At 47.7% G+C, this 22,287-nt stretch overlaps 1 protein-coding gene across 1 annotated transcript in view; it reads right to left on the reverse strand.

Moving 5' to 3' along the window:
* Positions 1-6,427: 6,427 nt before the first annotated feature.
* Positions 6,428-22,287, reverse strand: part of LOC117890632 — a 46,422-nt gene continuing 30,562 nt past the window's right edge. The window contains exons 3-7 of the mRNA XM_034795581.1: positions 11,591-11,800; positions 11,287-11,516; positions 8,170-9,437; positions 7,647-8,138; positions 6,428-7,552 (exon numbers count right to left, since the gene is read on the reverse strand). Of these exons, the coding sequence (XP_034651472.1) occupies positions 7,393-7,552; positions 7,647-8,138; positions 8,170-9,437; positions 11,287-11,516; positions 11,591-11,800 (2,360 nt within the window). The 3' untranslated portion in view covers positions 6,428-7,392. The remainder of the gene's footprint in view (positions 7,553-7,646; positions 8,139-8,169; positions 9,438-11,286; positions 11,517-11,590; positions 11,801-22,287) is intronic.

A 22,287-nucleotide genomic window follows, 5' to 3' on the forward strand; every position in this document is an offset into this window, starting at 1 on the left:
CGTTTTATTGGGCTATTTCAGGCGATTTTTTAATAAGAAAAGAAGTGCTTTTTATTTATTTTCGCGGCACTTAGTCCGACCTGGCCCTGCCACACCACCCGCAGTGCAGTCAAAGTTAAAGTTCAGTTGAATGACAGCTGCGGTGGCCGCGAGATAAGCGCTCCACCTCCACCTCATCCCACCCACTGTCCCATCCCAGCTGGAGACACAGTTACAGACTCTCTCCGGCCACGGTTACGGCCACGGCCATCCACCCAACTGTCCATCTGTCCATCTGCCAGAGGCATCCGAAAGTGGAAACTGATAAAGGGAAATGCGGAATTCTTTGGTGCTCTCCTCAGGTGAGGGACGGAATAGAAGCAGCAGCGGAGAAGGAGACCAGGAAATGGACAGGGACAGGCAACAGGGACAGCGACATTGGCATCTTGCTGGCTTAGCATTTCCTCAGATGTCATAAAGATATCTCGACAGAGCTGGAGCCAGAGCACTTCCATTATGACTCCTTCTAATCGGCCTCATCAGAGAAATGTCTCCACACACACTCTCGCCACATAAACGACCTAGTTCCGGGCTTTGATTATATTTTTATGCCTTAACGCCCTCTGAATACGGTTGATTTTTTTTTATTGTCAGCCCATGTCGGGGGGTTGGGATGGAAAACAATTTGCTTCTATCTGCAGAACGATACGTCACAGAGAGAGAGGAATATTTTTGATACACGAAAAAACATAAATTGCTCGCAAATGGGTGGTGGGGAGGGGGCGATAAAGACGAGCCTTCAATTTGCATACTCCCTGAGCCAAAGCTGGGAATGTCCTTTACACAATTATATTTATTATTATTCATTTATGCTCGAAAGAGGTGGGGATGTGGTGTGGTGGGGGTAAGGAACGAAACATTCCCGCCTAATGCCTGGAATTCTCCCGATTCCGCTTGAATCAAAGCGAGCATTTCTGCTCTGTTCCGCTCTGTTCTACGCTGCTCTCTGGCCAAATTTCTTGAATAGCAATAAATTTCGATTTTTGTCCACTTAAATGCTTTATGAATTATAAGCTTAAGACGCGCCGAATGAAACCACCGAAACCATCCCCTTGGCACCCACTTGCACGCACCCCTTTTGGGCAGGGAGGGCGGAGAAAACTTTCTTGTTCTGACAACCTGGCAAAGATTTAGACAAAGACCAAGTCTAGAGCAAATGCCAGCTACTGATAGCAGCTCCTGCTCCTCCATTCCACCATCTCCTCGGGGGTTGGGAGAGATTTAAGCAGCCAGGCTGGAATGGCATTTAGAAGGACTCGGAGCCAGGAGCAGGCGCTGGAGCTGCTGCGGAGGCATAAAAATGCAGGGCAAAAGCAGGAGGCAAGCCTTTCGCCAGGCCCAGCAAAGAAAGCCATAAATCAATTCGTATTAGTTTTATGAAATTTATACCTGCGGCGTACCACCAGCCAGAAGACAGCCAAGGAGATGATGCAGTAGACAGAGACAGGAGCAGAAGCAGGAGCGGTGGAGCCAAGTGGGACAGAAAGTCCTTTGGCGGTTTAATGAGCAAATCTTTTTTGGCATCAGCACAAAGTGTTTTGGCGCCAAGCGTTTCCAATTAAGAACATAATTCATGCCCAGAGCTAAGACTCTGACACACACACACACACATTGATTCAGCTTACACAGATACACACACACATACTGGTATTGGCTACTTCATGGAAAGGAAAAAGTTTACATAAATCTAAAGGAATATTTATTAGAATATTTCTTACCTTTTAGTTGTTGATCCCTGGACGACGACTGCCCCGCCATGGCCATCGCCAAGGCACGGAATGGAACGTTTTGAATTATCGCCTGACAATGGGATTATCATTTTTACATTTTTCCATCCGGCCAGTGCACAGTGGCTGGCCGGTCGGCCTTGGCTTAGCCTCCCTGGGGGGTCATTCGCAGTTGCCATAATTATCATCGTAAATTACGAATGCAAAGAGGCAGAGCAAAGGCAAAAGTTTTCTTGGATTTTATGAAAATGAATTGGGATTGGACCTGGACTTGGACGTGGACTTGGAATGGAAAGTGAATGAAATCTGCAATTGATTTAAATAGTCGCAACCGCGTTATGCGCCAGTCCTTGCCCTGTATCCATACCCCGGACGACGCCACAGCCAAGACAGTAAATCAAGGCAGCCAAAAAGCTAGCTTCTCTCCGAATCTCTACACGATGGCATCGCCAGGAGCAGGAACAGCCATTTTTTCGGGGCAATAATCTGGGCAGCAAGAGCCGGCAGAGGAGTGTCATAAATAATAATTAAACAACTCGCGTTGTTAAGTCTTTTTATTACGCGCCCAAGACAAACGACAGTTGACAGCGGGGTGTGAGTGGCAGGATGAGGGCAGTGCGGCACGGCAGCCAGGGGGCATGCAGCATGCAGGATAAGGTGCCCCAGAAGACAAGACAAGGGAAGGCTTAGAGCGGTAGCATGTGCGAGACTCTCACAACACACACATACACACTTGGCTTTGGGGGAAGACGCACAATTTTCCACGAGAATACTTATTCAGACAGGACGAGGACAGCACATGAGCCACGACAGAGGCAGGGGCATGAGCATGAGCATCTCTCTCCACCCTCCTCCTAGGCAGGTGCTTGTCCCGCCTTAGAGCGAGGATGCTAAGACGTAATTAAGGAAAATAAATAATAATCGCCCAATGCAGGCAAGGCAGCCTCGGAAGGATGTGAGGGTATGCATGCCATTGCCATGCCCTGTCCTGGCCTGGCCTCCACTATTGCCCCACCGCCCCCTCCGCCGTGTCTGGACGCGTGCGTGTCAGCTGGCTCTCTCCAGTTAAGCCCTCCTTGTCATATTCTTATACAATATCTTAACATGGAACGGTTTGTGGGTCTGCCGGGATGGGCTGATGGGTTTGCCTTTACTTAGGTAAGCCATGCCCCAGTCCGAGTCTGAGAGATGCGGAGAGGCACACTCCGGCTTTGGCCGGCAAGAATTATTATCATTTGATGGTTCTCGGTCGTCGGTCCCCGGTCCTTTCCCAAAAAGGTTTAATGAGCTCAACAGGCCGATGGGGATGGGAATGGACACTGAAACTATGTATCTGTGTGTGTCCGAGTAGAGATAAGTTTCACTAACGAATTGCCCTTTAATTGGCCATCTTACCATCTTATAACCAAGTCAAAATGAACAATCCAAGCAATAAAGTGGAGGATGGAAGAAGGAAGAAACATCGAATCCGTTGCCCCTCTAATCTCATATCTGACTCTTTCCGAATTTCACTAAACCACATAATGAGCATGCTTGAATTGATTACCTCTCTCTCTCCGCCAGAAGAGTTCATTTTCCTGCTATTTTGGCAACCGAGATTGTAATGAAGTAATTTTCCCGAGTGCAAAATCAAGATGTCTGGCAGGGCAGAGAGACACCCCTCCAGCAGACCTTACGCCGCTGCGGTCTTTGCACAGTGAATGTCACAAATCAAAGCGGAATTATTATTACTTATGACCATTTAATTGGACTTGCGCTATATTCATTTGACTTTCGCTACGGTTTGTTTGCGCACTCAATTTGGCAAATGAATCGCCACCACCCAGCCAGCACCCAGTACCCAGTACCCATTGACCGAAACCAAGAACCAAGGACCCCTGTTCAGGGGAAACAGCAACCAAACAACCCACCAAAGGGAAGTCACCACCGAAAACCACTGCCAACTACTACTACTTCTAAGAATTTGGGTCGCACGCTCATTAGTTTTATTGCCCCGCATATCAGTCAAAGCCGCAAAACTATTTGTGTCCCTGTCCCCGGCACTCCTCTGGCCATCTAGTGTCCTCTCCGCCGATGTCCTTCTGGCTAGGACAGGCAAGTCGCCAGCTCGTCTGCCAGCTCTTGTTCTCGTGTGCTCTAATTGCTGCTAAGAAATTTGTCTTTGATGGGAATTTGTTGGACCAATGGAATCTGCTAATGGAACAGGTTCCATTCCCACTCCCACTTCCACTCCCCCAATTGCCATTTGCGGTGTGGATCTTTTATCAAATTCGATCGAGTTTTCTCGTATTTCTGCTGATACTTTTCCGTCTTTCCATGTTGTTTGAGCATCTCTTAATTATGATTGCATTATTCAGATTTATTCCCCATTTGGCATCATTACGGCGATATGGCAAAGTTTTCGAAAGCAAGATTTATGCTGCCACTCCAGGTCCACTCCTCCCCCTTACAGACACTCACCTTCGCTCTCGGACCAAGGGGAAAGTTGTGGCAGGCAGCCTGCCACAAGTACCTCGGCTGCCTGGTAGTTAGGTTATGTAAATGTTTTCTTTTTCGCCTGTTTACGTGTATTCGCATTTAGAACCCCTCGAAAGCTGCTGCCTACCAGGATCTGCCAGAGTAGGCGTGGCTGTAATTTCATTCGTGAGCCAACCACAGGTCGGTGCAGAACGGTGCTGAAAATTTTAATTAATGGATAAAGTTATGCGAAATTTTCATACATTCCCATCCGCCACGCGGTTCCATTTCAGCCATCTGCGGGTTTTCTCCTCCAAGGCAAACGGCGGTAAGTATGGTCTAAAATGGAATTAAACATTTTGTATAAATATTTATGCTGCTGCACTGGCGCTGGGAATTTTCGTGGAATTATTTGAGTCGTTTTGTGGCGAGACTGCAGCTCTTTCAGCTCTTTGATGCAAAGATAGCAGAAACTGTCTAAGAAATTAAATGTTTTTAATATGAAATGATCTATCCAAGTACCTAAGAAAGCAAACCATTTTCTATAATTTTCTCTGCCATTTTGTGGCCTTATTGAAGCAACAGTTTCTCGGTTTATTGCCAAATACATAAATAAAAGGACCGCGCAACATAAGGGAAGCTAAGGATGTGCCATAAATTTATAGGCCATTGCGCCTCCATGGACCCAGAACACCCCCTCCTCACTTTCTCTATGTGGTTCACTCCTTCTCGCAATTTTAATTTAAAAGTTTGCGATAACAAATGATGCACATCCCCACCCCCATCCTCACCCACGCACAAATACACACACACATGTACACTCCCTCACATGCACTTAAAATAAGAAATAATGTGGCTGATTTAGTAACCACACGGAGCCCCAGTCCGCGCCCTCCCTGTCCTCCATTGTCCTGCCACCACGCCCAAGCCCCCGCCGACCAACCCAACCTGCTATCTGCGAATGTCTGCGGGATGTAACAAAGGCGAACGAAATAAAGAAATGAAAATAAGTAAACTTTGGCGCTAATAAATTGTTTCATATCTGTGGCAGAGATGTGAGTGGGCAAGAAAGAGATGGAACGAGAGAGAGAGAGAGAGAAGGCGAGGAGATAACTCATACGCCGCGTGCCACAAGTCACACTGAAACGAAGCTAAATGTGCTCCGCCCCACCTCATATTGCCATTTTTCCAGCTTCTCATGTACATATGCATATTTATTTCCCCTTTGCTTATCAGTTACTTACCAAAAAAAAGACCAAGAGACAGAATCGAAATAAAGCAAAGCAAAGAAGTGCTCGGAGTACGAGAAGCAGAACCGGGACATACTCGTTTGAAAAATGGCCAAGCACATTAAGACTGCTGCAGCACATTAGACATAAAGTACCAGAGGCAACCAATCTCGCACCAAAATAAGTTACCGCACCCGGAAATGCATTCCACTACAATTTATGAACTCTCCAATGGAGTTCCCTGTCCTTTATCCCACGTGAATACAATAAACAAATGCTAAATGCTTCGCCGAAGGAACTACATAAATAGCAGCTGTAATTCCTGCTTCATCGAATCAGTCAACTCGTTTGGGTTCCTGATTTACTAGTCCACGAGAATATTCTCCAACATATTCAGAACTGATTGCCAAGGCCATAAAAGTGTCCAATCCACGTTGGTTCTACCACCACAAGTTTGTGAGATAATTTCATATGATCGATGTTTTATTGAGAATGATAACAAGTTAGATATATGAATGTTGAATGGTTTTGAAACTGACTGAACTCCCCCTCAACTCTACTTGCTGGCAAAGGTGGCTCTCGTCCCGTGCGCCATATTTTAGGAAACCATCAAATTTTGAATATAAAGAGGGCTTGGGGGCGCTGTTTCACAACTTCGCCCAGGGAGCAAATATTTCTTGCCACGGCCATGCATGCAAACGATAACTCTTAGAGGTGCACCAATCCTTAAAGGTGTTTGATTACAGTGAGGTCTATCGACTCATGCAGTCCTTTCAATCAAATTGCCAATATATTTCTATGTCAATGGCACAATACCCCAATACTTTTGCCATGAGAACATTTTCCATTGAAGCCATTCAACCACATTAAAAAAACTCATTTGTTTCGTTTAAATTTGACATTTAAAATTGTATTTATTTAATCATTTAATAATTGCTGGGGAATATATTTCTATATATTATATATAAGATGTGTGTATGTGTGTGTTTGTTTGTGTGTATTTATTGGCTTTCGCTGTCGTAAGATTGTGGGCGTGTGTGTGTTTAGGTGTGTGGATGCTTCCAATAAATTACAATATTACTATAATAGTTCTATTCTGATCTGAAGACTTATATAACTAATGGAACAATTTCATCAAACACTATTATTTGTTGCAGAGTGTGGTTTTAGTTTCAAAGGTTTCAATCGAAAGGCGATAACTGTTGGGGGGAGTGGGAGAAGGGCTTCGGTATTAGATACCAAGATATTGAAATCAGCGGATCATATGTTATACATGCTACTATGTATATGCGGATGATCCAAGTGCGGATGTGCTAGGGACAGGGACAATGGCTACTCAAATAAGGCAGGGATAAAACTTAGGCTAAAACTTAAACTGCAGATAAAAATGCAACTAAGCCAAAACAAAATTCACATTGCTCAAAGAAAATATATCTAGGATAAAATACATTCATTATATACAAAACGCAGATCGCAGATCCTTGACTACGACTCTCGACTCTCTACACAAAATTGGCTTTCTTTGGTTTGCTTATTCTTAATGGGCCTGCCGCTCTGCCCCACTCTATCGAATCGCTACGAACTAAGTATAAAGATATATAGAAGTAGAAGTAGAAGTAGATGTGGTGTAGAGTGCTATTATATGTTTGATAGGACTGAAGTTTATCTGGTTATAAATTAGTTATACTGCCAAATACACACATACTCGCATGTAGTTATATTTTCTCTAATTTTCTCTATCTGTTCCGCATACTGGTAACTCGTAACTGGGTTAGTGTTAGTTCCTTTCGTCTATAATACTTAGAGTGGACTAAACTAGGGATTATGTATCAGTTTGTTTATATATAAATGTAAATCCTAAAATGCGCCTCATGTATTTACAAAAAGAAATGCTGCTGATGCTGCTGATACTGCTGCTGCGCGTACTTTTGATTTGCGACTCAATCCCGCTCCTCGTACTTGGGCACAAAGGAGCTCAGGCCACCCAACTGTCCGCACTGGTTGTTGTCGTAGAGGGACATCTTGAGGCGCTTGCACTTGGCCCGACGATTCTTGAACCAGAACTGCACATTTTTGCTCTCTAGTCGCGGGAACTTTTGCCTGAAACGAGCAGAGAAAAAAAGGGGAAACAATAAAGTTAGTCTAAGGTCCTGAAAGGGACAACTGTTGGGGGAGGTGCGGGGGCGAGACTCACCTATAGGGCATGGTGTTCAGGTCCTCCGTGTACTTGAGGATCAGATTGTGCGAGGGATGCGTGTTCATGGCGAACCACTGCTCCAGCTTGGGCACCTCCGTCACCGGATCGATGAAGGTGCGATTCCGCTTGCGGCGCTCCTCGTTCGAGATGCTCGACAGATTGAGACCGCCACCGCCGCCCATCAGGGCGTTCGGCTGGATGCCAGCGGCAGCTGCTGCAGCAGCGGCATGGTGGTGCGGATGGGCGGCGGCCGCCTGCCCAAAGGCCGGGATGTAGTGGCTCATGTACATGAAGGATTGCGAGAACATCGAATTGGGCACCATGGGAAAGGGCAGCTGGTCCTTGTGCGGCGCCACGGCGCCAGAGAGGTCGGGCGAGGGCGAACGGAACTCGTCCAGGTGACTCACGTCGTTCTCGTTGTCGTCCTCGTCATCGTCCATTTCCAGGTCGTCCTCCTCCTCCTTGGGAATGGTGCGCTTTGGCGTCGAGCTCACCGCCTCGTGCTCGATGTGCGAGATGCTGTTGTTGCTGTTGTTGTTGTTGTTGTTTGTTGTTGTTATTGTTGTTGAGACTGGAGGCGGCATCCGGCAGAGGTTCACCCTCTGGATGGGGCTCCTCCTCGGCATGGTGTGCGCTCTCCTTATCGTTCTCCAGTACGTCGCTGGCTTTCTCCTGCCGCTCCTCCTCGCCCTCTCTCAGAACGGTGCCGTTGATCACATCGCTGCCGGCGCTCTTGGCCCGCTGCGGCTGCTGCTGCTGATCCCCCTGATCGTCATCCTCCTCCTCGTCCTGGTCCATCAGCGGTGAGCTGCGGTTGCGCTCGTGGGTGGTGAGTGAGAGCGGCAACTGGGGCGTATTGGGTCGGCTCGGCTCCTCCTCCATCTCGTCCGAGTGCTGCGACATGGTGTCTATGTCCTCCGACTTCAGGCTCATCGGACTCTTCAGATAGTCGTGCGTCATGGAGAGATTCCCCATGCTCATGGGCTGGCTGCCGGCACTGCTGCTCGAGTTTTGGCCCAAAGGGGCGTGCTGGCTGAGGTAGCCGTTCATGGCGGCGTGGCCCAGTGCGCTCATGGCACTGCCCAGACTCCCGCCCCGCATCTCCGCCCGCTTCTGGGCAGCCCGTGCGTTCTTGAACCAGTACACCACATTGTTGACGTCGAGCGGCTTGCGTCCGCGGCGTGACTCCAGGGTATTCAGCTGCACCACATAGGTCTGAATCTGCTGGCGCGAGGGATGGGGGTTCTCCTGGAACCACTTCTGCAGCTTGGGCAGCTCCATCTCCGGGTCGAAGCTGGTGCGCATGCGTGTCTTCTGGTTGGGGTACTGCGGCCCGTGGGCTGCTCCGTGCTGATGGTGGTGGTGGTGGTGCATGGAGGCGTGCATCGGATGCACCAGCAAGCCCCCATGGTGTCCCGGCGCCGCTGCCTGGCCCCCACTTGCGTGGTGGGCCGCCTCGTTAGCCAGCAGCAGACTCTCCCGACTGCCCATCGATCCTAGGGGATTGTTCACTGCCGCACCGCCAGCGACAGCCGCATGAGCAGCCGCTGCCGCCGCCGCTGCTGCCATGGCAGAGCCAACGGGGAAGTCCATGTCACCTGGCACGGGCACAGGCACCGCCGAAGGTGCCGTCATGAAGGGCAGCATCTTGGGCGTCATGGCCGCCTGCGGTGAGAGCTGGTTGGACCACCACTGATCGAACTTGCGGCGCAGATCCTCGGACATCTCCCCGCCGGGCATGGCGTACGTGTTCTGGTGCGAGCTGCGGCAGATCTGCGACAGGGTTACCTGTCATCGATAAGGGAAATAGAAAAACCAAGCAAAATTCAGGGGATTAGTCAATGGAACCTTGGAGTAGTGGACTGAGGAATGGAGGAATGGAGGGGACAACTGTCAACAGTAGCTGCACTAAGACCCAACCCCAACCACTAAGCGGCTGTCATAAAAATCACAGACAGAATTCTGTCCGGCATTTGGTGGCACATGGCTCATGGCTCATGGCGGTGCCTCAAGTGCCGGGATTTACTTAGCCATAAATGTGCGAATGCGACTCCGAAATTGCCTATTACGATATACACCCAGGGTTCTTGCTGATATTAACTGACTAACTGTGTGTGTGGTGGTTACCCCTGTCTTCTGCTGGCTGGCTGGCTGGCTGGCTGGCTGGCTGGCAACGCAACGCAACGAATCGAAGGCGATAAATAGATAGTCCCTGATAGGCAGCGACACATCAGCTTATGGCGATTAAAACTGAATTTAACAAACAGAAATAGAATCGAAACTCATTCGAAATGGGTTGGGTTGGGTTGGCTTGGTCTGCCCAAAGGGTGGAGTGGGGATGATGTGGTTGGTGATGGCTTCTCTAGGGTATCGCGTATTAAATGCTCATAGATATTGCTTTGTCTCTTGTCTTGTCTCTTGCGCCAACGCCAATAGATAATGCCTCTGTCTTCGTCTCTGTCGTGGTTCTTTTTTTGTGGTTGCTTCTGGGTCTGTTCTGCTATCAGCTAAGGAGGCGCCCCAAATCACTTAAGCTGCTCAAAACACATACAAACACGCGAGGGGTCAGTGGTGGAGGTGGAGGGGCATACATATGGCAGGTGGGGTGCGGCAGACACCTAATTGTAAATAAAATGAGTTGACGCTTCTTACGTTCTGTGGGGGTATTATTGAATTGATTTTCCTATCGCCGTTCCACACAAAGCTGCTCCTATACGTGGGACGGGGCAGAGCGGCAGGGCTAGGAAGAACTATCAGACAACACACACGGAGTTGGGTGGAAATTATGGTAAATGCTTATCATGTGATTAGGAGGAGGGCGGCACTGCCTTCGGCCTGCTTTGCTGTGCTGTGCTGTGCTGTGCTTTGCTTTGCTAATATTAATCAGGCAGGCCAATAAAAGCAGTCGCAATATCAATTGAAGGGTATTTCTGGCCGTGATTTTGTGCTGTTCCAGCGACCGATGATAGTGCGCTGTTCCCTCAACTAACGAATGATTTATGGCAGCGCCATGCACCGATATCTATCTATCGATGTGGGTCATGTGAGTGCAGCATTATAAGGGCTGTGGCTTCTGCCAGGCTCCTCCTGCCCAATACCCAGGGTAGGAATTTAAAGTAAGCCTTCTAAGCCGATTTCAACAGGGATACACACACACACACACTCACACACACTTGCATGCTTGGAGACGTTCGCAAAGCTGATTAAAAATGAAAACTATTTCGAAAAAGGATTAGTTAAGTGAACCAAAGAAATGAACTCGGCTTAACAAAATTTCTTTGTAGTCATTATCAGAATATTTTCAAACATTTTCATATTTTCAGAACATGCAAAACTTGCCGTGTGTGTGTGTTCAAGGCTCACATCACGCAAATTAGCGGCAGCTTTTACCCCTGTCCTCTCAGCCAGTCATCCAGCGACAGAGACATTTTTCGGCAAGTTTTAGCAACTCCAAGAAGGGATCAGGGAGAGGTGGAGAGTGGGGAGAGGCTATGCATAAACCGCTTACGAATCATTATAGAATTTTGTCGTCTTAGTGCAGAATTTCGAGTGATAGTTCAAAGTGAATGTCTAATTGGTTGCGTTGCCAGGAATGGGATGGGTTTTTTGAGTGTACATAGTCTGACGGAGAACTTACCTCATCCAGGGGACAGCCTGTGGAACGGAGCACCGCGTGGGACTGCAGCACGAGTAGCTTCAGCAGCTTGTCCTTGATCTCGCCAAAGGGCGATGTCTTGGGCCGCAGAATCACGATGCGCAGGGTGATCACGGAGGTGAGCTCCCCCACAATGTCGCTCACCGGCACTGCCGGGTTGTCCGATATCTGCTCCAGAGGAATGGGCTTCCAGTGCTTGATGATCAGGGAGCCTGCAAAGGAGTATGGAGAATTGTGCTGTTTATTGAGGAAGTTCTCCAGGGGGAGGAGCATCTGCAGTACGCACCTCTGGCCGTGTTGGCCACCTCCTGCGAGTAGCCAAGCCGCTGCAGGGCGGTCTGGACAATTTCGCTCCAGGGCGTGGCCGCTGCTATGATCACGTAGCTGTCTGTCTCGATGTTGGGCCGCCGCTTCCACGGCTGTCGGCTGTCGATGGTGAGGGAGGCGTGCAGCGAATGCACCGACTCCACCACACAGTGGAGTGGAAGTGATTTGGCTGTGGACGAGAGAAGAGCAGAGTGGTCGCCAGTGGTTAGAAGTGCTTATAATCGGTTTAGTTCAGTCTAGTTCCGAGTGCAAAACCATCGACAAAACAAATTAAAATAAGCAATTAATACAAATTCAATATGTGGTGCAGTATTTACATATTATTTACATAAATTATTGCATGTTTTGGTTAGCCGCAAATGGTTTTAGCCGCTTAAAAAGAAAATGCGATGGCGTGGGGCGGGGGGTTATTTGATGTTTATGCGAAAATTGAGAGGGCACATCATCATCATTAATGATGACTTCAAAATTCATTTTCTCCCACATTTTCCAAACATTAATTTTCACAAAACTTTTCAAATCATTTCAAATGATTTTCCATTGAAAACAAAAGCTCGCCCTGCACCTGCCCCTGCTCCTGCTCCTGTTCCAGCTCCTACTCCTGCCAAACAATTATGAAAGGCTTACCAGTTTTATTTTTTGTTGCGTCCAAATTCAGAGAATAGAACTTACAAAATGTTCGCAGTGCCACTACGAAGCAGTGGCTGCAGAGGGTGTCCCAGAGGGTGGAAAGGCTGGGCAGAGCACGCACTAAATAGGCTTAACGCCCCAGGTTCGACCAACATAATGGTATTATTAATTATTCCAATTATAAAAATTGTAAGCAGCCAGAGATTGGCGAACGATTGGCATTTGCTGGCGACCGACAGCTCCGAGCGTTTCCCGTGGCAGTTTCCCCCCTGGTGGGGGCAATGGGGGCATATGGACATGGTCATGGCCAGGCCCAGAGCCAGAGCCACCAACCGAAAGTGTTCAGCCCAATTACGTGCGATTTTCATGCCACATACAGGCGGTGTGGGGTTGTTCCGGGTGTGGGCCATGCAAATCTTTTAATTGCCATGAAAACCTCATTGGGGGCCATTGGCATTAAAAATAAATGCATACATCAATTGTGTGTTCGAGTGTGTATGAGTATAGGTAGCGTAACGTACAACCGAGTTGAAAAGGGAATAAAGAATTCCACTATAATGCCTCTGCCGATATCCATGCCGCACCATTCCATGTCCGCTCAATGCTTGAAGTTGGCAACATTTCTTCGGTTGGAAAGGGTTCTATTTCCGCACTGGAAATCAGCAACCTTGTTGGGATGTTCAGAATGATGTTCCAAGAGGCCGTTCACATCCAGTAATCGAATGTTTCTATCCATCTATCCATCATACTAACAGCACAGTACTTGATTCGCTCCAAATTCGCACAAAATTCATAATTTCTCGAAATCGCCCGTTCAATGTTTTGGCCCCGACAAATGCATTGCCTCCTCCTCACCTCTACCCGTTATTGGCTTTGGAATTATGCAGTCCCCCTACACGTACCCGTAACCGTCCCCTGCCCAGAAGGGTCATTAGTGGGCAGCCGTCTAGGCCTATCCTATCCGGTGCCTATCCTGGCTGGGCCACTGACTGCTGGCTGGCCGACACGACCGAATAATAAACTCATTAAATCCATTATCCATGGAGCCATGATTTGATGGGGCCGAAACAAAAGCGGATTCCATGCACCATGCACCATGCACTGTGCACCTGCATGTGTGTGTGTGTGAGTGTGTCTGTGTGGTGCATGGCAGAGTGCTCGTTGGTGGGGAGCCCAAAGCCAACCATAGAGCACCCACTAATTGTTGTAACATTCCGCCTCTGGCTTCAACGACAATCCGGGAACAGGGCCCGGGAGTGGCACTGGCACCGGGGCCAGCTTTAAGTCACCCGGGCCAACGCTGGCAGACAGGGCTTATCCTTATTAGCATTATCAGTGGCAGCAGCGAACGAGCACAAAAAATGTAATCGAGACAGCCAGGGCCAAAACAAATTGAATTAAATGGGGGGAATGAAAAAATAAGAACCGTTTGAGGGCATTAAATCTTGGCGCAGCCGACAGCCTGCCAGTCGCGGTGACTCCCCCCCGCCCCACGCTACTTAAGCTGGCGAACGATTTGTAAATGAACTCTACTTTCCAGGGCTAAGATGTTATCCCGCCTCACCTCCCCCCTGCTAAGTCCTTCTTCACGGCACGCGGCTTCAGATTTATTAACCTGCATCCACGGTAGTAGCCGTCACAGCAGCAGCAGCAGCAGCAGCAGCAGCATCAGAAATAATCAAGTCTTCGCAATCAACTGAAATTGGAAAACTCCCAGCTCAAGGAAAATGGAAACGAAGGTAAATGCCGGGAGCACTCCCACTCCCACTCATACTCTCCATATTCTCTTTCTCTATTCACTCCACTGTGTTGAAGACTTATAATCTGTTAGAAAACTTTCTGGAAACATCTCATGTGCATGAAGGTGCGGGACGGGACAGTGCTGGGCAGAGAAAGATGCAAAAGTTTCATCCACTCGACTTTCTTCTAAGAAATTGACCAATTGGCTGACCACAGAGGCCGGCCGGGGCAAACAAATAATTATAAATTGCCTGACGCAAGGACATCAAAACGATTTAATCCTTCGAAGCACAACACACACACTCGTAGCTCGAGAATTCCTGGCTATTTAGGTGACTGCAAGAGGATTATTGGAGCATCCTTCTGGCAAATATTTGTAGTCTTTTCCTTAACTTTTTCGATGGAGGAATAAATTGTGTGATTGTTTATTTATAGGCGGCAAAGGTTCATAATTTAGTTATTAAAATCAGTTTGAGTGATTTGGGTATTTAGGGAAATTAAAATTTCAACAGAGCAAAAGTTTTAATAACCAGAAAGGACACGTGACCAACTGGCTGGAAGGAAGGGTTGCTTCCTTCCCTTCCTGCAGTGGTGCAAGGGAGGGGCAGGGGCAGAAGGGTGCGTCTTAAGCCAAGTGAACTGTTGGGAAATTTGCTTATCATTGCTTGACCAGTGCAAAAAATCTCAAGGATTTCAAGGGTCTTAAGTAGGCTTCTGCTCATGTGAATGTGTGCGGGGTGGGGTGCTTTCGTGTGGACCGTGTGTCCATGTGTGTGTGTTTTGTGGAAGGAAGAGTGACCGGAAATTAAGCAATAGTCTTAAGGAAATTGCCACAAGTTTTCCCATTCACTTCGCGCCGGCAAAACAAATTTCCATATCCTTTTCCCTCGTCTCCTCAAGAAATCCTCAGAGCGCGTCTGTCTGTGTGTGTGGATTTTTATTTACACTTTAACTTAAGTCCTACTTAATTGCAAACTCTTTTTAGTAGAATTTTTAATGTGTGCATTTTAATTTATAATGCTTCCTTCAGCTTCCTTCAGCATCCTGTCTCTCCTTTTCTCTCTTTGCAGCTTCAGCCGCATTTGGGGCGACTTAAGAACTTTCCCGGACACGCACACACATACACATACAAAGAACACACAGGAGCCTTACGCTTGGCTGGCATCTCACACCTTTGCACCCAGCATATCCTTGTCTTAGTCCTTGCACTTGCCCCGGTCCCCCGCCTCCGCACTTGTCCCTTGCATTTACAAAAGAAAAACATATTAAGCAGCACAATAAAATGAAAATCGACTTGTCTCCTGCCTGAGGACCTTCGGTCCTTGCCGCAGGAATAAGACCAACAAAGAGGCGACAGCAGGAATAACAAGCCGTTTTCTTTTATGGCACAATGGAATACCCAGGGAAACGAAAGGAGTTGCCTTTCGATGTGTTTGATAATGCTAAAGCTGGTAAATTAATTCTTCAATGTAATAATTTCAGAACTTACATTAATTCCCTATAAATAATATTATAAACTCTGCTTCAAAAAGCCCGCCGTTGCTCACCCTCCACTTACAAGCTCAAGATTTCTTCCCCCGTTTCCGATTTAATAATGAAAGGACTCGTTTCTATAGTTCTTAAGCTTTGACATCATTTGTCACCATTCGCAATCGGCCTTTAATGAGTCAAGTTTCTATTCTTTACAACACAGCTTCCCTTTCCTTCCAGCTGAATGGATTATACATTGCTGGCACACAAAACTTGACTTTAGTTGAGTTCTTTTGAATGATCTTTCACCCCAAATTTATATGCTGCTCTTTTCTGTTCGGAATCAAAGTCAATGCTCTTCAGCACTTTGAGTTCCACTTGTCCATATGCGAATATTCTGCACTCTGCAGTTCAGTCGAAGAAGAACCGCCCCTTCGTTGAGTCTGGGATTTGTTTTCTATTTTTTGTATTTTTATTGTCGTATTTGCATTTGTATTTGGGTTTTTCAATAGGGCTTTAGAGGGACTGGAGAAACATGTTGCAACTTTTAAGCGGATTATAATTAATGCCGCGAGGCATTTTCTTTCTTTTTATCGTCTGCTGTTCGTGTTTAAAGCGGCCTCCCGCCATTCCTATCCGATGCCCCAGCCCCAACCCCAGCCCCATTTCTTATCCCTCAGCCTCATTAGCGACATTAGAAGACCAATTCGAAATCGGTGCAGTCGGATATGGCCGGAAATCAAGGAATTCTCTTGCTGTCAAACTCTTCTCCACCCGCCCCAAAGGAAACTGCCATTGGAGTGCTAAGGTGGAGTTGGAGAGCGGAGGTGGGAGGGCCGTAAATGTTAGTCAAAAATAATCCTAATGAAATAAGTATGGCCCGTAGCGGTAATTTATTTGAATCCTTTACCCAACCCACCACTCCCTGGTGCCCTCACTCGCTTGCCCTTTCGGCCTGCTGCTCAGCTGCTAAATTGGCATCGGCCTCTTGGGTTAGGCTTTGGAATTGTCTCAAGTTTGGTTTTTGTTGCGTAATAAATTCATTTTTTGTCCTTAGACATGTAAAACTATGCAGGAGGAGAAGCAGGAGCAACTGTTAGTGTGTGTGTGTGTGTGTCTGTGATGCCCTTCGTGCTCACATGTGTGTGTGTGTGTGTCTTAGACTTAATCCCTTTTGTTGCTTCCTTCATATGTTGATTTGGGACCATCATCAGGTGAGTTTTCTTTTGGCAGAACGAAAAACGAAACGAAGGTGGTCAAACCTCAGACACGGAGGGACACGGAGTTCGACAATCTTTGCAGGACTCACCCACACACACAAAAGCACACATATTTGTATATGTGTACATCCGGAGAGAAGGACACAGGACTAGAGTCCTAGTTAGTTTCAGGTTGTGAATGGATTTTCTTAAGTGGTTCTAAGCTTTGTCTGTGAACCAAACCAGAAAACATGCTTATACATGCGGCCAAGTGGCTGAAGAGAGTTCAAGAGTCCAAGCCAGAGGCAGAGGGTAAAAGAAAAGCTGTAGCGGGAGGAGCTGTAGAAGGCCAAGAAAAGGACTCTAGTGGCATTAGCAGGCTGCTCAAGGAGATGCAGCACTTCATTAGTTTTCCCAACTTGCGGACAGGCACCCTGAGACAATGGACAACTGCGAGCCAAACGATAATTGAATGCACAGGAGACGTAGGAAGGGGCCGGACTGGCACAAATCCTTACAAAAGGATTATGATGTGTATTTTTCGGCCAAATGACTCTCTGGCGAGTGTTGGTTAGCGTGGAGACAGAGCAAACCAATGCAAAGTTATGCAATCGAAGTGGGAAATGCCATGGCCATTGAAGTAGCCTTCAAATGTGGATTAAATAGAGTTCAAGAAGTGAATAATTAAGGCGCAAAGAATGCTGCCTCGAACAGGGATGCAATGAGCCTTAAGACTTTATGGAAGCAGGACTCTGGCATTCCACAAAGGCAAATAAGCATATATTTTTGTGAAAAGGGATTAAAATTATGAGCTGCAGGATAAGGCAGCCATGTGTGGCACACTCGCCGCAGAAGGGATTTTCAATTTGTCAAATTCAATCAAGTGCTCCTCCGACAGGACATGGCGAGGGGACACGACGAACTCGACGACGAGCCAGACACAAATAAGGGATTTAAATGTCGATAATGTCTGCAAACAAAACCAGACGAGATAGACTTGGGAGAGCGTTCCCCTGGCCGCTGGCTTTCTCTCTGGCTGGCCAAAAATCAAGCTGAAACCGTTGAACCAAACCTAATCACCAGCCGCAATGTGGAGAATAAAAAGAAAATGTCATTGACTGTTCCCCTTGCTCCCCAAGAAAAACTATGCTCAAAACCCATGAGAGCTGCAGAAGCGGCTGCATTTGTTTCAATCATTTTGAATTGGCCAAGAGTCGGCATGCGGGCCGGTCGGGCCACCCACACCCACTGCCCCGGATGGACGGACGGACGGACGGGTGAGTGTTTGCGAGACCTACTCAGGTTCCAGGTTCCAGCAGACTTTGCCACACACAGAGACTGAGTCAGAGGCAGAGGCAGACAAAGGCAAAGGCAACCTTAATCACTTTAGTTATCAATATTACTTATTTACGTTGCTTCTACTTAGCGCTTAAGACGCTTTGACTGTGTGACTGAATTATAGGCATATACTCGTACGTACATACATATATGCTTATGTTTATGTATACATATGTATGCATGTTGGGCATAAATATGCAGACGAGAGGGTCGGCTAGCATTACGTTTAAATCTTCCTGCTTAAAGCCAAACAAAGTCACTCTCTGGCTCTGGCCTGGCTCTGGCTCTGGCACTGGTTCTGGCTCTGCGGCAAAAGGAGCACAACATGCGATCTGTGCCATTGATTCAATTAAAGCTGGCAAAACGAACTCGAGCAAGGTTTAAACAGAGCGCAGGTAAGGCACTGCAGATACCCTCGTATATCATCCGATGAATGTTTGTACATGTTCAATTTAATATAAATTTAAAACACAAATTTAGAGTTTCAATTACACAAAATAAATATTGAAAATGAGCTGCGAAACTGCTGATCAGAATCGAAGGTGCTTAACGCATAAAAGTTGCACCAATGGGGCAGCGTTATATTCATATCTTGCCACTCTCATTGGACCATTAATAAATAATATAATCATGGGTATGTGTGTACATACATTTATGCCGATACAATTTACGATTATTTCTTTGAACAAATTATGTCTCTGTTTGTGTCTTTGCTGTGCCCCCCCACACAGCCAACCCACAGCTGGCATTTGAAATGCACCCTTTTTCTCATGGCTTAGTTCTGTAAGCCAGTTCAAGATGGTAATTTTGTAGAGGAAACCCAATACGTATACGCCTGGTGGCCGCCAGCTTAAAGCCAAATCGAAGGCGAACGAGGAAGAGGAAGCAACGGAAGAAAGGAGCGCAGCTCTGAATATTTATATGTACGTATATGGTTGTGTGTTTGTGTCTGAGTATATATCACGGCATTGATTAATATAATCCGCTTGAAGATGCTCGCAGTGAATTAAGTTTCATGCAGCACGAGTGAGTGTGTCCCTTCTCCTTCTCCTTCCCCACCCCGCCCCCAGCTCAGCCACCTGCCACAGTTTTAAGTACAAGTTAATGGTGCTTATGCATATTACCCTTCAACCCCGGACCGCCCTCACCCTCCGCCCCACCAGTCCGTTCCGTTCCATTCCGTTCCGTTGTCTTATTAATACCCTCAACCGATTTTTTCTCGTCGTCTCTCGCTTGTTTTATTTTTCCTCCCGCCGAAGCATTTTAAATCGATCCAACTGCAAAGGCTCTCTTCCCCTTCCCTCCACCCAGTCGTTTGTAAGAGTATCTGCTGCTGCCTCTGCAAGTGCGCGGCGGCTTAATCCGCTGCCAATGAACTGCTCAAGTGGGGGGAAAAGACTATGGACCTGGACCTCGAGCTGGAGGTGGAGACGAAGCTGAAGGAGCTGCCAGATGAGCGGCTTTTCAATGGCAGAAGACGGCAGGGTAGTGTGGCGGGTGAACTCCTTGGTTTATTAGTGGCCCACAGACGACGACAGTGACGACGACGCCGATGTTCTGCTCAGGAGGCAGAAAGGATGTCGGCATATCGCATTGGTATTTTGGCATTTGGGCTTTGTCTGCCTGCCACTGTGGGCTGAGGGAGAGCTGGTGGGGGTTTTATTCGTTTCCATTGCCGATGCCGATGCCGATGCCGATGCTGAAGGAGGATGAAATTTGATCCGGCTGCGGTGAGCGCGTAGCATTGTATTTGCATTAAGCGTAGCCTCAGCTCGCCCTGAAAGGAACGGAGTGTCAGCGCAGGGCATGCAAGGACAGGGCAGAGCAGGGTGGGCGCAGGGAATGGTATCGAATGGATGGAAGGGTGTAAGACGTCGATACGCGATGCTGGCAAGGAGCTTAATTTGAAGAGGGATTTGCTTCGTGCCATTATAATTCTCCTGCCCCAGCCCATGCCCCTGCCCTCTTCACCATTACTTTCAAGCCTTTTGTCGCTCCCGTTCGCCCGTTCCCCGAACATCTCTGAACTCTGGCCGGGATTAAGTTGAATTTCTCAACAGATTTCTTCACTAGTTGCGGATTAGTGAGCTTTGTGGGGGGGGAGGGACCGTGTGTTGGTGTGTGCGGATGGAAGCGAGCGGGTCTTAAGCCTTGGCCACAAAAGCCAAACCGCAAACGAACACACACACACACGCGCGCGAGCACACTAATACACTCGGCTGACAGCTTAAGTCCGAAAGCAGAAAACAACAGAGACAGACCAAAGCCAAATCCACAAAAGTTACGCGCTCTCCCTCTCTCACAGTCGCTTTCCCCCTGCCAAAACCCTCTCCGCTGCCGCTGAGAGTCAACTTAAAATCTTAAACATTTATCCCCGCGTATTATGTGGCAACTCTGGGCTAATTGCCACACACACAGTCACACACTCATGCCACACATTTGTGTGTTCGCTTGGCCCCCACCCCCCACCATTGGTGGGGTTAGCCTCTCCCACTCCACTTTGCAGCTATCCTCAGTTCCTGTTGCTATTTGCTTGCCTTGGCCCGCCACCTCTTTGGTCTATCGCTGCCATCAACATCAGCGCACTGGCCAACAGCAAAACACCCAACAGCCCATACCATCTGCAGCAGAGGCAGTGGATAGGACTGTGGAGCAGAGGAGAGGAGGGGCAGCAGCAACACCATCTGCGGCATTCAATTTAAGGGGATTAACTGCTAATTTTTTGCGATTTCGCCCAATGCCAGCGGAATGCGAGTTCATTTTTTCTGCTGTTTCTGCTGCTGCTGCTTTCCTGTATGTGTGTGTGTCCAGCACACATCTGCATGAGTTGGTGGAGGTTTGGTGGAGCATGTGTCATGGAAGGGCGGTGGAGGCCTTTACAGTTAAGTCTTTGGGGAGTGCAACACACACACACCACACAACCGCCTGTGGAGTCAGTGAAAAAATGTGGCAGCTTCATCAGCATCATGCATCGATGGAATGCATATGAATGCTCTGCTACATAATACATGACATAATTAAATTAGCCAAAAGTTTGTTTAATCTCCAAAGAGTGGTGGGAAAACCACCCAAATCGAATGGCTCTCGCTGCTCTCCGGACAGGGTTGCAAACTAATGTGTGCTCGAATTTTAATACCAGTCGGAAATACGTTTTTTTGAATTTAGCTGAGCCAAATCAGATTATCAAATAGTTAACAAAAGTTCTGAAAGAGCATTAAGGGTTAAATAATTGGATATTTCAGATGGAAGGTCTCTGAACTTAATCGGACAATTTCAATCATTAGCTCAGGCCGAGCGTAAGCCTTCTATCAGATGAAGCAGATGGATAAAAACTGCGATTAAACCTCAAAGAGATTTCAAAAGATTGAAGTTGGGAAACCCTGATCTCATCCACAGCACTCATGCTAAATCTTCCGCCACATCCTCTTATTGGTATTGGTAAGCCCAAGCCAGCCAGATGATCCTCCTTGCCCCTAACTCATGCCACAGTCCAGTGACTATCCTGCCACTGTATTCACTTATCCATTCCCAGCCTCTATTTTATTTTCACAGCTTCATCCACGCTGCCGCTGCCGCTGCCGTCGCTGCTGCTGATGCTGCCTGAGCGCGGCTTAAGATGACACCGAGGACAGTGGGTGAGAGTGGGAGCACGAGGACGAGGATGAGCCCACCCCCACACGACTGGCTCAGTTCGGTTTAAGTGCCAAGGCGTTTCATGTATTGTTGTTGCTGCTCTGGCACATCTCCCTTGCCAGCTTTAGTTTCGCTCTCTCTTTCCGCCACTCTTCCTCTCCCCTTCTATTCGACTGTGCGGATGTACGTGTTTGTGTGCCTGTGTGTGTGTGTGTGCGCGCTTGAGCTGGTGTCTGCCACTGCTCCAGTGGGGCAACAACAAAACAGAATCTAGTGAACTTCATAGGGATTAGCCTGCACGAAAGCAACAGATTTAAAAGCTTTCGCTCTGCTTTTTAAGTTCATTTGAGCGCTTTGTGTGGCTGCCACAGAGTGTGTGTGTTTTTGCATCTATCTGTTTGTGTGTGTGTGTGTGTGTGTGAGTGTGCGCTGCTGCCTTTGTTGACAAATGCGACTTGACAGTGGTGTGGCAAATCCCGTCTGCAACAACACACCCAGACCAGAGCAGAGCAGAACAGGCCAGACCAGCCAGACCCATCCACACTCAACTAGAGACGCACACAGAGACAGCTGTCGGAGTGTTAAGAGAAGAGAAGAACTGAATGGGTGTCTGCCCCACCACCACCACTCGTTGCATTGTTTGCTG

The sequence above is a fragment of the Drosophila subobscura genome, chromosome E (assembly GCF_008121235.1).
Source record: "Drosophila subobscura isolate 14011-0131.10 chromosome E, UCBerk_Dsub_1.0, whole genome shotgun sequence".
In the NCBI taxonomy this organism is placed as follows: Eukaryota; Metazoa; Arthropoda; class Insecta; order Diptera; family Drosophilidae; genus Drosophila; species Drosophila subobscura.